Below are 13,713 nucleotides of genomic sequence, written 5' to 3'. Positions count from 1 at the left end.
CATACCTATAAGAAGTAAAGAAGTTTAGGTAATAATCAAAAACCTTCCAAAAATTTTTTAAAAGGCCAGGACCCAGTACCAGAGGGATTCAGGGGTTATTCCACCAAGCACTGAAAGAAGAATTTATACCAATTTTTTCAGAGACCAAAAAGGAAAAGAGAAAGAGCATTTCCTAATTCTTTCTATGGTGCCAGTATCACCTTAATACCAAAAATCAGACATAGACTTCATTGGAAAAAGAAAACTACAGATCAATACACCTTATAAATATAGACACAAACATTCCCAACAAAATACTAGGAAACCAAATCCAGAAACATAAAAAAAAGTATATGTCATAACCAAGGAATACAAGGTTCACTATATATGTGTCGATAAATGTAATCACATTTATCGATATATCAATAATATTAATAAGGGGAAACGTGATTATTTCCAAAGAAGAAAATGCATTGGACAAAAAATAACTTTTTAAAATGTTTGAAAATCATATACCTGATAAGGGTCTGGAATTCTCACAACTCAGCAGTGAAGTCAGATAACTTCATACTCGATTAAGTAAAGAATTTGAATAGACATTTACCCTGAGGTAATAAATAAACAAACAAAAGCATGTACAAAGACGCTCACACAGTCAGTCATTAGGGCATGCAAATCAAACCCACAGTGAGATACCATTTCACACCCACCAGATCGGCTACAGTGAGAAAGCAGGACCACATGTGCAGGCAGAGATGTGGAGAAAATGGAACCTTCACGTATTGTTGGTAGGAATGTAAAATCCTACTGTCCCTTTGGAAAACAGTGTGTCAGTTCCTCAAAAAGTTAGACATAGAGTTACCATATAACCCAGAAATCCTATTCCTTCCTAGGTATGTGCCCAAACCGAAAACATGTTCTTCCAAAACAAGCTTTCACAGCACTATTTAAAAGCCAAAAAGTAGAAACAATCCAAATGTCCACCAGCCGTGAATCAACAAACTGCGGTGTACCCCTACAGCGTCACGTTACTTGGCCAGGGGAAGGAATGAAATGTGGATTCATGCCATACCAGGGATAAACCCTGAGTGTGGGAGACCACCAACTGCACTCTCCTGAGGAACGAAGCCCTTGCCTCTTTCCTTCCCTGACCTTTACTTCAACTGAGATATGCAGAGCTGGTTATATTGACCCAGATGTTCCCTTCATTGGCTAAAAGAATGTGATCAAGTCTGGTCTGGTGCAGAAGCCAGTGTGTCCCATTGCAGCACGCGGACAGGAATTGCCTCCCCTACTGGCTGGAATGGGGGTTTGAGCAGGAGCCCGTGAGACTCCAGAGCTAAGACATGAGATAACATCTCAGCTGAGGCCATGGGACTCAATAAGAATTACACCTTCCTGGCAGTAAAGGTGCCAGCCTTGGATGCATCGAACTATGCATTACATCACTAATTAGAGCCTTTGTGCCTGGCACAAAATTGCTGTGTTTCTCCTTACAGCCAATGCCTGCAAAGCTCCTCTTCCTGAGTGCTCTACTCCGACCCCCACCCACCTCCTTGATTGACACCGATGAAAGCCAGGAGCTTTTGGACACGTGGCCTTTATTCCACCGAGAACACCGGGTCATCTCAGAGCTTCTCATCTGTAGAACTTTCTCTTTGTCTTTATTTTATTTTGCAGTCTGCGCCATACTGCTGGGTGGGAGATCTAAACCCGCCACTGGGGTTTTGGTACTTGAGAACATGCTGTTGCTGGTAAGAAACCAGAAATAAATGACCATGTGCCATGGCTCGTGTCTAGGTACTCCCCAAAGCCTCATGCAGTTATAAGCGGGGGCTTTTTCAGGGTTGGCTGGATTTACCACTTTACATCCATGTGGGATGAAGGGTGTGTGATTACTAAATCAGTCTACTGATTGGTTTGGCAATCTTAATTGGTTTGGTACCTTAATCTCAGTAGCCTACGTACAATGTAAAGTGGGTAGAAAGTTTCTGTTAAGGTCCTTTGGCTTCCTTGCTACCTTTTGTCCTCCCTGAACTGTTTCTCCTCCGTGATGCCCCTCTGCCACGCCACCCTGCCGTGGAGCCAGCTGAGTATGACCTGAAACCTCTACAAACCGTGAGCCAAATAAACCTTTCTTCCTTTAACATTGGTCATTGGGTATTTTGTCTCAGCAATGAGAAAAGTAACACACCATGTGCTGTATCATCCCACTTAGATGAAATTTCCAGAACTGGAAGTCCACAGGGACAAAAGGTACAGTAGTGTTCACCAGGTGCTTATGAAAGGGAGAATACGAAATTATTGCTGAGAGATCCAAAGTAAGGAAAATGTTCTTCAGCAGTAAGGAAAATGTTCTGGAGTCGGCAGTGATGGCCACACCATCTTGGTAATATATATATATATATATATATATATATATATATATATATATAATAAGCCACTGAACTGTACACATTGTACTGGTGGATTTTATGATAAATGAATTACATCACAATAAAAAAATAGAATAGCAGTACCCAGGATATGGCTTGGGACAGGGTAGTGGTAGTGAGGGTACACACAACAAGCAAAAGAGACCATAAAAACATCATCACAAGATTGCTACATTGCCTTGGGAAAGGTTTACAACGGGAAGACCAGCTGGATTGGAAGAAAGCGAACAAACACTGTTACGGACATGCTGACAACTAGATGTTGCAAGGGGCTGGGGATTTAGCTCAGCGGCAAAAGCGCCTGCCTGGCAAGCACAAGGTCGTGAGTTCGGTTCCCGGTACCGGAGAAAAACCAAAAAAAAAAAAAAAAAAAAAAAAGACAACTAGATGTTGCCATAACGTTCACCTGGAGATGCTCAGTATAAAAACAGTAATAAGGACCCAGCACTCAGAAAACATGCAAGATTTTTAAAAGAGCCAAGACAGAGGAAATCACGAAACTCTGGAGAGAATAAACAGAAAAGAGACAACAAAAAGGCCAAGGGGTGCTGGTGGGGGCGTGGCACATGCCTGTAATCCTAGCACTCAGGGGGTTGAGGTAGGAGGATCGTTGCTAATTCGAGGCCAGTCTGGGGCACAAAGTGAGCTCAAGGCCAGCCTGAACTGCATAGGAAGACCCTGTCCCCAAAAAACAAACAAACAAACAAAAACCCGAGGAAACCCCTACTTTTAGGGAATGATAAGACTGTACAGTCAGAAAAGAGGTGATGAGAACTACCAAAGAAGCAGCAGAGCACAGGAAAATAGGTTTCCAGAAAGCTGCATACGTAGCCATGCAGCTGCTGAGACGTGGATGATGAGGACTGGAAAGGACTTTTGGGTTCGGTGTAGATGTCACAATCCATCACTGGCTAATCAGGTCTCCCCTGTGAGCCGACGTTCTGCGTTTTAGAGATGATAAACACACTCTGGCTCGCTGAAGTGTGGTCAGACAGCTCTCTCCCTTATAACCCATTAGGAAGCATCAAGAGATACAGCTAATCAATCTGCGTTTTCGAGCAAAAACGGTTCAATAAAGGCTTGTACTCTCCTTTTTACTTTGACAGGCATTGTGCTAGAATTTCCAGTAGCAGTACATTCCTGGGGCATAACCCTGCAGGTACGGGTCAAGGTAATTTGTGTACTCTATTCTTAACAGGTCATTTTCTTCTCCTTAATTAATTATGGGATTTCATCTTTTTGCTTCTCATTTTTTATGTAAATGTAACATGTAATTAAAAGCTAAAACTCTTTCAAGTAACAGCAAACAAAGAATTCAATCCTAACTCTTTGGAGAACAAAGGCAAAGGAAGGATTCAATCTAAAACTATCAATATGCATTTCTAAGTAACATCTGGAAATCAGAAAGCGATGCTAGAAGTTTAGTGTCCTTTCTTATTTTAAATTTGATCTAATTTTAATGTCCTATTTATATAAATTAATGACCTATGATAGAGATAACCTTCCTATGTTGTTCCAGAGTATATTTTTGGCCACTTACATCATTAATTACCCTATGTGGCTATTCCATTCTGAAGGGCCAGTCCTTGGAGATATTTAATTATCATTTGATAAGCATCCCTCACCCAAAATCAAGAGGAAAGAGGCACCACACTTTGCATGTCTTAATAATAGTTGTCAAATAAATATCTGACTATTTCGTGGTCCTCCCTGCACAGCATCCCATACTGCTCTCAGACCAGAGGCAAAAAGCAGATGCGTGGGAAAAATGCAGCCATGAACCATGGTCCTTTCAGTTCCTGCACAATCTGTGCTGTGTAGAACACGTGGAGATACATCACAGACAGAGACAACTAAAAACACACACCTCTCAGGAATGACTAAGAGACTGCTGAAATGGGGTTTTCTAAAGCAGTTAAAATGCAACATCCCTCCAGTCACACTTCTAAATTTATGTTTCCCTACATGGAACTTCAAAACTTTACATTTTAAGCAGAATCTCTTTAGCATTTTCCATGTGTTTCATGATAATGTTCTGGAAGCTTGATAGCTCTAGTGCATCCTGGCGATTGTGGAATTCTTCTGTATCCACTAAACGTAATTTTCTGCAAGAGATAAAAGTAGATGATAATTCAAGGTCAAGGCTTTTTTGGCATGTAATGTTTTTGTTAATTGGCTTCTTCTCAAAAATATATATTCCTAAGGTTTTATCTTGAAAGTATATTCTGTAAAAATAAGCACTCAAGAACATGAGATATCCTGAATTTAAAAATAATTTATATTGTTAGATTCAACAGGAATACAGTACGAGCTTATAAAGCTTCACTGTGAAGCAGAGGAGTGCAAAAACAGGGATTTGATAGAGAATGTAGGCTGCAGTTGGCTTTCAAAATGGAGCAATTAAATTGGGGGAAGAGATGAGCTCAGTCCTTACAGGAGTCATTTCTGAACCAAAACTCACACCCTCTCTGAAGAGCAAGCAGCCCTACCGCAGCCAGGGGGTGGAGGCGTTCCCCACCCAATTAAGACTCAGCACAGCAAAATCCTTTGAACCTGTCTGAATTTTTCCAATGCAGGGCTTGCTTGAGTCCACAATGCTCAATACAATCCCCTCTCAGATGACAGCACTACCGATCTCTGTTATATAGATGATTTGTTCATTTAGTTTCTCTCTGGCTCATGATTAACCAAAATGAAAAACAGTATTAGCTCTTAGTACCACTGTGCTATTCTCCTCAGTTTAACTACAGATCCCTTCCCTTGAGGAGCTGCTATTTAATTTCCATGCGATTGGGTAATTTTAATGTGCTCTGGAAGACAGTAAGCACAGTATTAAAAACATCACATTCAATTTTTTTTAACCTAAAGACCAATGTAAAATACTGGTTGGTAAACAAAACACATCTCAAATTTATTTATATTTATATTTCTTTTACAAGCTACAATTCATCTCCAGTTGTAATACACTTGGTACTTGACATTAATAATACATTAGGCACAAAATAAGTACAACCATCGCTAAGGAAGCTTTCCAATGTCTTATTCTAGACAAGTGATGTCATGAATGTTTTATGTAAGATATTTCTAAAGTGTAGCGCAACAGCATATACTAAAAACAATCTGATCTCCCTTTATGCCTCTTGGTGAACACGTTCAACATTATTTCGTTTTAAAGCTGTTGCTGGAAATCAGGACACAGATGCATGTACTGGGAAAGAAGGCGGACCGAGAAGTCGTTGCTAGGGCAGAAGCCCTGGAATTCACTCTGCCCCTGAGCCCCCAGACCCATTTTCCTCAGTTCCTCAGTATTTGCTTTGAGACAGAATTGCAGGCCGAGGTCCCATCTGCGATGATCTGACATGGAAAAGTCTGACAGCCCGGCTTTCCCATGAAGCCCCTGGTCATAATTTCCCACTTGTTTGAGCGGCTGAATAGTTAAGAAGACCAGACGCGTCTCCCACTTCCTCAGCACGGTCCCTCTAGTAAGCCAGCCGTGGGACAGTGTTTAAGTCACTGGCTGAGACAATAGTCAGGAAAAAGAATATTGTTATTCTTCACTATGCATTAACTCACACAGCTAGCAGTGGAAACCATGTATATGACTCAGAAAGCTTTATAGCAATGAGTCTTCCGGTCACCAAAATCACTCTTCAGCTTTCTTCAGAACCCAGTGGCTCCCAACTACCCACCCTGAGAACTCAGAATCTTCTCTGAATGCTTCCTTCCCTTCACCCACCACACCCAGGCAGAAGTAAATCCCTGCAGACTCCACTGTCAGGGGCCCAGGGCTCCGGCAGCCATCCTGTCACTGCTCCTCACCCCAGGATGAAACCCACTCCACTGTCAGCTCCATCCCTGACTTTGGGCACAGGGAATTTGAGGTCCTGGCCCAACACCCTGAACCCAGCGTCCAGTCAGCCTCTGACTTTCTTCTCCAGTTCTCAAAACTCATCTGGGTCTAAACAGCCCCACAAACTCCACCCCAAGTACCTATGCTCCTTGCGTGGCCTAGGAAGGTTTCCCTATCTTAGAAACATGTTTTGCCTTGCCCAGTCCTCCTTTGTTGCTTTCAAAGCCCTGCAGGCAATGTCCTGCATGTGTTTTTCCACCCGTCAACACATCCTAGTGGCTTTCCATGTTGGTACAATTTTCCTGGCTCTCTCTTTATAGTTGTGCAATGAGAATTACACACCGTGAGAAAGCAGTACCACTTATCCACTACTCTGCCATAAAGGATACTTAGGTTTCTCCAGTTTTTACTTAAAAACCAAGTGCCACAATAAAGGAGGTTATGCCTATATAATTCCTTATATTTTCAGGTGTATCTGTATGCTCCTTTCCCAGAAGTACAATTGCTGGATTCCAGAGCAATTTTTAAGTTTAGTAAGTACGCCTGGCTTTCCTCAAAAGGGGACCCACTTCTGTGGGCCTCACCAACAAAGCATCGTGTCAAAATGTTTAAATTCTGTCCTCTTTGGGGGGTGGTGAGTGGCTTCTCAGTGTGGTTTTTATTCCTCTCTGCACTCCTTGTACTGAGTGTTACAGTAAACATCTTTTAAATACATTTAAGAGTGATTTAATTTGAATCTTGAATGTTCTACCCTGAAGGAATCCAGGGTTCTGGGGCTTACCTTGGGGAGATCATAAATGATAAAAACCCCTTTTAGCCCAAAAGATGAGCTTAACACTCTCAGACGTATCCCTTTTACATTCAACTGCTGTAATTTATATCATGTAATTTCTTCATTTGGTTGTGATCTTCCTTCTGTATGCCATTTTTTCAAGCAACTATGCACCGTGTTGTTTCGGCTGTGACTGTGCTCCAAAGGCCGGCTCTGCCGCAGCGGGCTGCGGCAGGTGCAGCTACAACCAGCGCGCGGATGTGCACGTCCATCCAGGGAGCACCCCGTCTGCTTCCTGCTTCTTCTCGGCCACCTCTGTTGCTCTGCTAGCGTCCCTGCCACCACAACCGCAGGGCCTGCTTTTGGACACAGCTGTAATTTACTAGTTTCTAATCTCAGCTTGGGTATTTTCTCTCCTCCTTTCTCCTTTCATTATTTTGTCTCCTACCCTCCGACAATGGCTAGCAGGCTACAGATCGCCCTTTACGGACAATAACCCTCGGTGTGTTCTGGGAATTCCCTCTGAGAATAGAGGTAGAGGAGAACAAAAGTTTGAGGTCCTGTGTTGAAAATGCATGTGCCCGAGGCCGTAGACATCCTGGAGAAGCTGATGTAGCACTCTGTATGACCTTATGGCTGCGCAAAAAAGAAGCCCTGGGCCTTGTCAGGAAGAGTGTCTGGACCCCAACGCCCAAAAGATAAAAAAAATGGAAGCACATGAGGTAAAGAGATGGCCTTTTGCTGTCCACAAGTCAAGTCAAGCAGACAAAGAAACCCACACAGCACAGTGAAAAGTCGGAAGGCTGCACTTCCCAGGAATGGACAGCCTGACAGCCACAGCCAGTTTTCAGGGTCCTAGCCCAGTTGTTGAACGTGCTCATTGACTGTTCCCCATGCAGTAAAACCCAGAGGTCTCTGGGGCTCAGGTCCGGCCTAAGACGGGGTTTGGCTGAGCGGTGAGGCCAGGCGTCTCAGACCCCTCTGTGATGGGTTAGGTCTAAAAAGGCCCCTAAAAATGCCTCCTCTTCTCTGGTTGTGCTAGGTGGTGTGTCCCAGGGAAGGACAGCGATGGAGACCCCCTCTGTACTACAGCCTCAGAGCTGAGGTGCCATCTCTCTTCCCGCAGGGCAGATGCAGGCCCAGCTCTGGGGATGCCTGCAGAGAAGCTCTGTGTACGCAAAACAACGTCAGCCTGTGCTACTGAGCAGATTTTAAAAGCATGCATCCAAGTGCATGCATCCAAGGCCCAGGGCCTGCGAGGACCGAGGAACGGACGTGACGGGGCACCCTGAGGCTGGCACCGCCTCCTTGGTCTCAGGGGGCCAAGCCGCTCTGTGCAGCACATCTTAGCAGCACCACTTGGCTCACCAAGACAATGCCCCCTGCGCCCACTGCAACCCCACAGTCCTTTGGGGGCCTCAACCCATGCCATCTGCTTGGCCACGACTGGCTAGGTTTCTAAGCTCTGCCAGGGATGCTGTGGGTTCTCTGTGCATTTGGCACTGGGAATTGAACCCAGGGTCTTCTCACTGAGCAACATCCTCAGCCCTTTTTATTTTTTATTTTGACACAGGGTCTTGCTAAGTTGCTCAGGTTGGGCTTGACTTTGCAATACTCCTGCCTCAGCCTCCCAGAATGCTGGGACTACAGGTGTATGTCATCATACCTGGCTTGTTTTGCCTAACTTTAGACAAAGTCTTACAATTGAGCTCCTTAACTGTGATAAAGTCCGTGTGGCCCCGGGAGGGGACAGGGCAGCAGTGGGTGGAAATAGAAGGCAGTGGTCACTCCTCGTTCTGTGTATCTCCATACTGCTCACCTACAACTGTGCTTGAATACTTACAATGAATGTGTGGGGAATGTTTGAAACTGATGTCAAAGTAGTGAAAATAATTAAGATGTGATAGCAATAACCTTCACCTCCCTTTCTAAAAGCTCAGGAAGGCACCAGATACTCACTTATATGTACTGTGCCACAAATCCAGCACAGCCAGCATCGTGGAGTTCATTGAATTCAGGTGGTCTCTGATGTAAGTAGTCGCAGCTAAGAATGACTTCCTCCAAGGTTTTGGCAAAACTTCCATTCTGAAACCAAAGAGAAAACAGCTCTCATCTTTAAGAGTTACAGGATGATACCAGGCTGGAGCTCTGACACACTGGTAGGACGCTTGCAATCAAGGTACTTCTTGAGTAATAATGAGTCAATCTTAATAAAAACTATGGTGTATCCCTACGGGAACAACAAAATGTGCAATTATTTTTTAAAATATATCCAGGACATAGTCTTTATGGGTTAGTATAATTTCCTAAATAGTGACTATCAAATTGATTTGAGTCTTTAACACATATAGTACCTAATTTTGATCCTACTGAGTCCACAAATAAGTTAGTGATCAAATGGAAACAATAACCAGCTGCCTTTCATATACAAAGGTTCTCTGTTAATTTCAGGATAGGAAACATTTAGAATTTCCCCTTTATTTGTAAAGTAGTTTAAGGACATAGTCCAGTGTCGATATGGAAATACCCTTGAGCTTGATCATCTCTTAGTGTGTAACAAGCATTTATAAGCCACAGTCACTTTCTACCATTCTCATTCGAAGACACATTTATTCTGCAACTCCTAAGACTCGCACAACCTTCTTTTATCCATTGCAGAAATGCCACCTTTGTCTTTCAGAATACAGATGGTCCCCAGTTTATGATAGTAGGACTTCTGATTTTTTTGCTTTCTCTTGGTACAAAGGCAATGAATGTGGGGTACATATGCTGCGGGGGAGCTGGATCTTTCCCAGGCTAGCGACGTGCTATGGTAGGTAGGGTGCTCTCTCCTAGGGCTGGGCTGTGGCAGGCACTGCTGCTCACAGTGAGCTGGGCCATCCAGAGTTCAAAAACAGCTACTCATCCGGACAGCACTGCACTGCTCAGCTGCGACGATGTGTGGTTGGGTATAAAGTGCATTTTCACCTTAGAATATTTTCCAGCATCTATAGACTCAAACACATCCATTTTATGGCTACAATTATTTATTCTCACAATCTTAAGACTTGGTCTTATTACACAGTAAGAGTAACTCAGTTTTTCAGGCACAGACACACCATCACCCACACAGTTACTATGAAGGATGGTTTTTGTCTTTCCCTGGAGAAAAGAAAAGATTTTCTCCGTAGAACTTATGTGGAAATGGCTACCTGAGCCTTTGGGTTTGTGGTTTTGGGTTTTGTTTTGTCATAAGGGAGATAATTTGGAGCACTCCTGGTCTTTTTTTTTTTTTTTTTTTTTTGCTTGTTTTTTTTTCCAGTACCGGGAATCGAACTCAGGACCTCGCTTTTGCCAGGCAGGCACTGTGCCCCTGAGCTAAATCCCCAGCCTCTTGGAACACTCCTAAATGACATTTAAATAACAAAGTAAAACTAAATTGGTTAATTATAGTCTTAGTTACTTTTCTCTCCTTGCTGAGACAAAATACCAGACTGCCAAAATAAGGAAAGAAGGTTTATTTAGCTCACAGTTTGTGGAGGTTTCAGTCCATACTTGGTTGGCTTTAAGGCAGGTTGGCACATGCAGAGGGCAACAGTTCATGGCAGCAGAAAACAGCAAAAGCAGCAAGAGCAAAAAGGGAGGAGCAGTGGAAAGCAGCCTCTTTCCCTCCCTTAAATTGTGTGCAAACTACCTGCCCCAGGGCGGGTGTAACACTCACGCCATAATCCCAGCATTCGACTATGGATCAGTCATAAACTCTAGAAGCGCCCCCCCCATGACTGCATGAGGCTTTGGGGGGGACATCCAGAAACAAACCCTAACAATTATATAAAACTAAGTTTCACTCTTTAAACTATATAAGAAATTTATTCTTAAATGTTAATCATTTTAGAAGAAAATATATGGCAAGTGGATTTTCCCATTTTATGTTCTATATTTCAATCCATGTAATACACTGAAGTATATTCTACAAATACACATTTTCTCTATTGACCCTAATCTGCTTTTTGCACAAACTGCCATCAGGCTTTTATGCCCCTGCCATGTCTAAAGCCTGTGCTACCTGCTGTGGAGCCACAAACACCTATATTGCTTTTTCACGATTTTCTTGTTTTAATGTTTAAGTATCCATCTGTCATATATCTACTTATCTGTCCATTTATCCACAAGTTTATAAATGTAACATGCCAGGACTTAAATACAGAAATAAAGACCATGAAAACAATCATGTATATGAAATATGTACACACGCATTTGAAGATACCATATGCATATGTTTAGATATAAATTATAATCACATATACGAAAAAATACAGCCAGAGTGTACAGATACAAACACAAGCTGCCAGGGTCAGAGGAAATACACAGCCGTAAGGAACCCCGACCACCTACTCAGCACGGTGGGGCAGAAGGTCGATTGGCTTTTTGTCGTCCTCCTTTTCTCTGGGGTCTTTTAGAACAAAATCAACTGAAAGAAAAGTGAAAAGGTAGGATAAACACTCGTATTAATTATAGTGTACTTCCAGGCAGCTATAAAACTAATTCCATTAAGATAAATCACTTAAACTTCATTAGTTTTTTTTTAAATAGTGACCTATTTGAGTGTTTACAAAGAAAATATAAAAAGTCATGAGAAAACCGGTCATGCCAGTGTCTTTGAGAGTACACGTTCCCTTAACAATGTGTCCTGCTCCGCCATTTGAAACTTGTTTCTAATATTACATCTTCCTCTCATTATTTCAACACCAAAAGTGTTGAGCTGAAGGTCAGCAAAAGCTCCAATGGTTTTTCCTGGTTTTCTTCCTCAGAATAGGTGCAGGTGCTTTGCTGGTCTCTTTTTAAATCACCTAAGAGCATCAAATGGTCTTGTGATGGGCTGTACACCTGCGAAGTAAGCACCTCTGCTGTGGAATTCTGTGGTCTTTAATTCACAATTACTTCTAATTCTCCTGCCTGGATCTCAGGATGCACGTTGTGAAACACAAATATATTATTACACCCTTGCTTGGAACCCTTCAGAGCCTGTCCTGCACCCTCAGACACCTGAAAAGCACAGCAGGCCCTTCCCACCTAGGGCCCTTCCCCAAGAGTACCCACACGTCGGCCACCAGCACTGCTCACAAAGCCAGAGTGGCTTTCCATGCACACCTGCTGCCACCCACACCTTCCCTGGCCCGGCCAGGTGTGTCCTCCTCCTGCAGGGCTCTGTCCTAAGCCCCGAGAGCCTGCCTAGCTGGGGGGATGACCTTGGCCGTACAGTGTGTCCTCCATTTCCCTCCTTGTCACACTTCGTATTCTGCTTTAGGGTTTAGGGATTTGCCTATCTCCCTCCTTCTGCTACCTGGCTTTTGTTTTTATATTTCTGAGATAATAAGAGTCTTAAATGCAATGAATGCTGTCTTCTTGACGGTAACCATATCACTCCAAGGCCTTATGGTTTCCAACTTTGAAAACAGTACTCATGATACCAGCTTTAATATCACAGCCAATTGGAGAACATTCTTAAAAGTACAGATTCCATGTACAGGGATTTTAATTCAGATTGGGCCAGAAATCAGTGTTTTAAAAATGATTCGTCTTTTAAAATTTCATCTTAAAGAGAAAAAAAATAAAACAAAATTTCAAAATAAGATAACAATGGTTAGTACATTGTGCATTGTTATCTTTAAATTAGTTACTCACAGTAAAGAGAATAAAAAATTCCTTGCCCATGGATAGCAAGAACCAACTTTGTGAAAATGGCCGTATTTCCTAAATTGTTGTACATATTCAATGCAATTCCAATTAAAATACCATTAGATACCTCACCAATCTAGAGAAAACCTTCCTAAAATTCATCTGGAACCAGAAGAGACCCATACTAGCAAAAGCAATCCTGGGCAACAAAGACAAGGCAGGTGGCATCACAATCCCTGACTTGAAATTATACCACAAAGCTACTGTGATAAAATCAATCTGGTACTGGTAAAAGAAACAGACCTGAGGATCAATGGAATAGACTGGAAGATGCAGCCAAAACCACAAACACACTCAGCCACCTTCTCTTTGACAAAGGGGCCAAACATGTTCACTGGAAGAAAGACAGCCTCTTTAATAAATGGTGCTGGAAAAACTGGCTTGCCACATGCTGAAGACTGAAACTAGACCTATGTCTACCACCATGCACCAAACTCAAGTCAAAATGGATTACAGATCTAAATACTCAAACAGAAACACTAAATCTACTGGAAGAGAAAGCAGGTAAAAATCTTGAACATATAGGAGTAGGCAGAGAGTTCATGAACAAAAACCAAACTGCATGGGAAATACTTCAAAGAATCAGCTGGGATCTCACCTTACTGAAAAGTTTTGCACATCTAAAGAAATCACCAACAGGGTAAAAAGAAAACCCACAAATTGGGGAAAAATTCTAGCTGACTATCCTTGGACAAAGGACTTCTATCTAGAACATATAAAGATTTAAAAATATCAGCCCCCCCCCAAAATTCAAAGACCCAATACAAAAATGGGCATCTGAGATGAACACACACTTCTCAGATAAAGAAATACAAATGGCAAATAAACACATGAGAAAATGTTCAACATCATTAGTCATTCATGAAATGCAAATTAAAGCAACACTGAGATTCCATCTCACCCCTGTAAGAATGGCTATCATTAAGACATCAACCAATAACAAATGTTGGCGAGGCTGT

At 42.5% G+C, this 13,713-nt stretch overlaps 1 protein-coding gene across 2 annotated transcripts in view; it reads right to left on the bottom strand.

The window, feature by feature from the left end:
• The window catches only part of Dnah7 (dynein, axonemal, heavy chain 7), a 236,519-nt gene that overhangs the window by 191,607 nt on the left and 31,199 nt on the right, over nt 1–13,713 (bottom strand). For both annotated transcript variants that reach the window (XR_001233192.1, XM_005373280.2), the window contains 3 exons: nt 11,411–11,486; nt 8,996–9,121; nt 4,400–4,519 (listed from right to left, as the gene is read on the bottom strand). Coding sequence is in view for 1 of the 2 variants with exons in the window: in XM_005373280.2 (XP_005373337.1) it covers nt 4,400–4,519; nt 8,996–9,121; nt 11,411–11,486 (322 nt within the window). In the remaining variant the exon portion in view is untranslated. The remainder of the gene's footprint in view (nt 1–4,399; nt 4,520–8,995; nt 9,122–11,410; nt 11,487–13,713) is intronic.

Source organism: Chinchilla lanigera, unplaced genomic scaffold (assembly GCF_000276665.1).
Source record: "Chinchilla lanigera isolate Chin_1 unplaced genomic scaffold, ChiLan1.0 scaffold00002, whole genome shotgun sequence".
Taxonomy (NCBI): domain Eukaryota; kingdom Metazoa; phylum Chordata; class Mammalia; order Rodentia; family Chinchillidae; genus Chinchilla; species Chinchilla lanigera.
The sequence above is the reverse complement of the archived record's forward strand: the minus strand, read 5'-3'. Positions and strand labels throughout refer to the sequence as shown.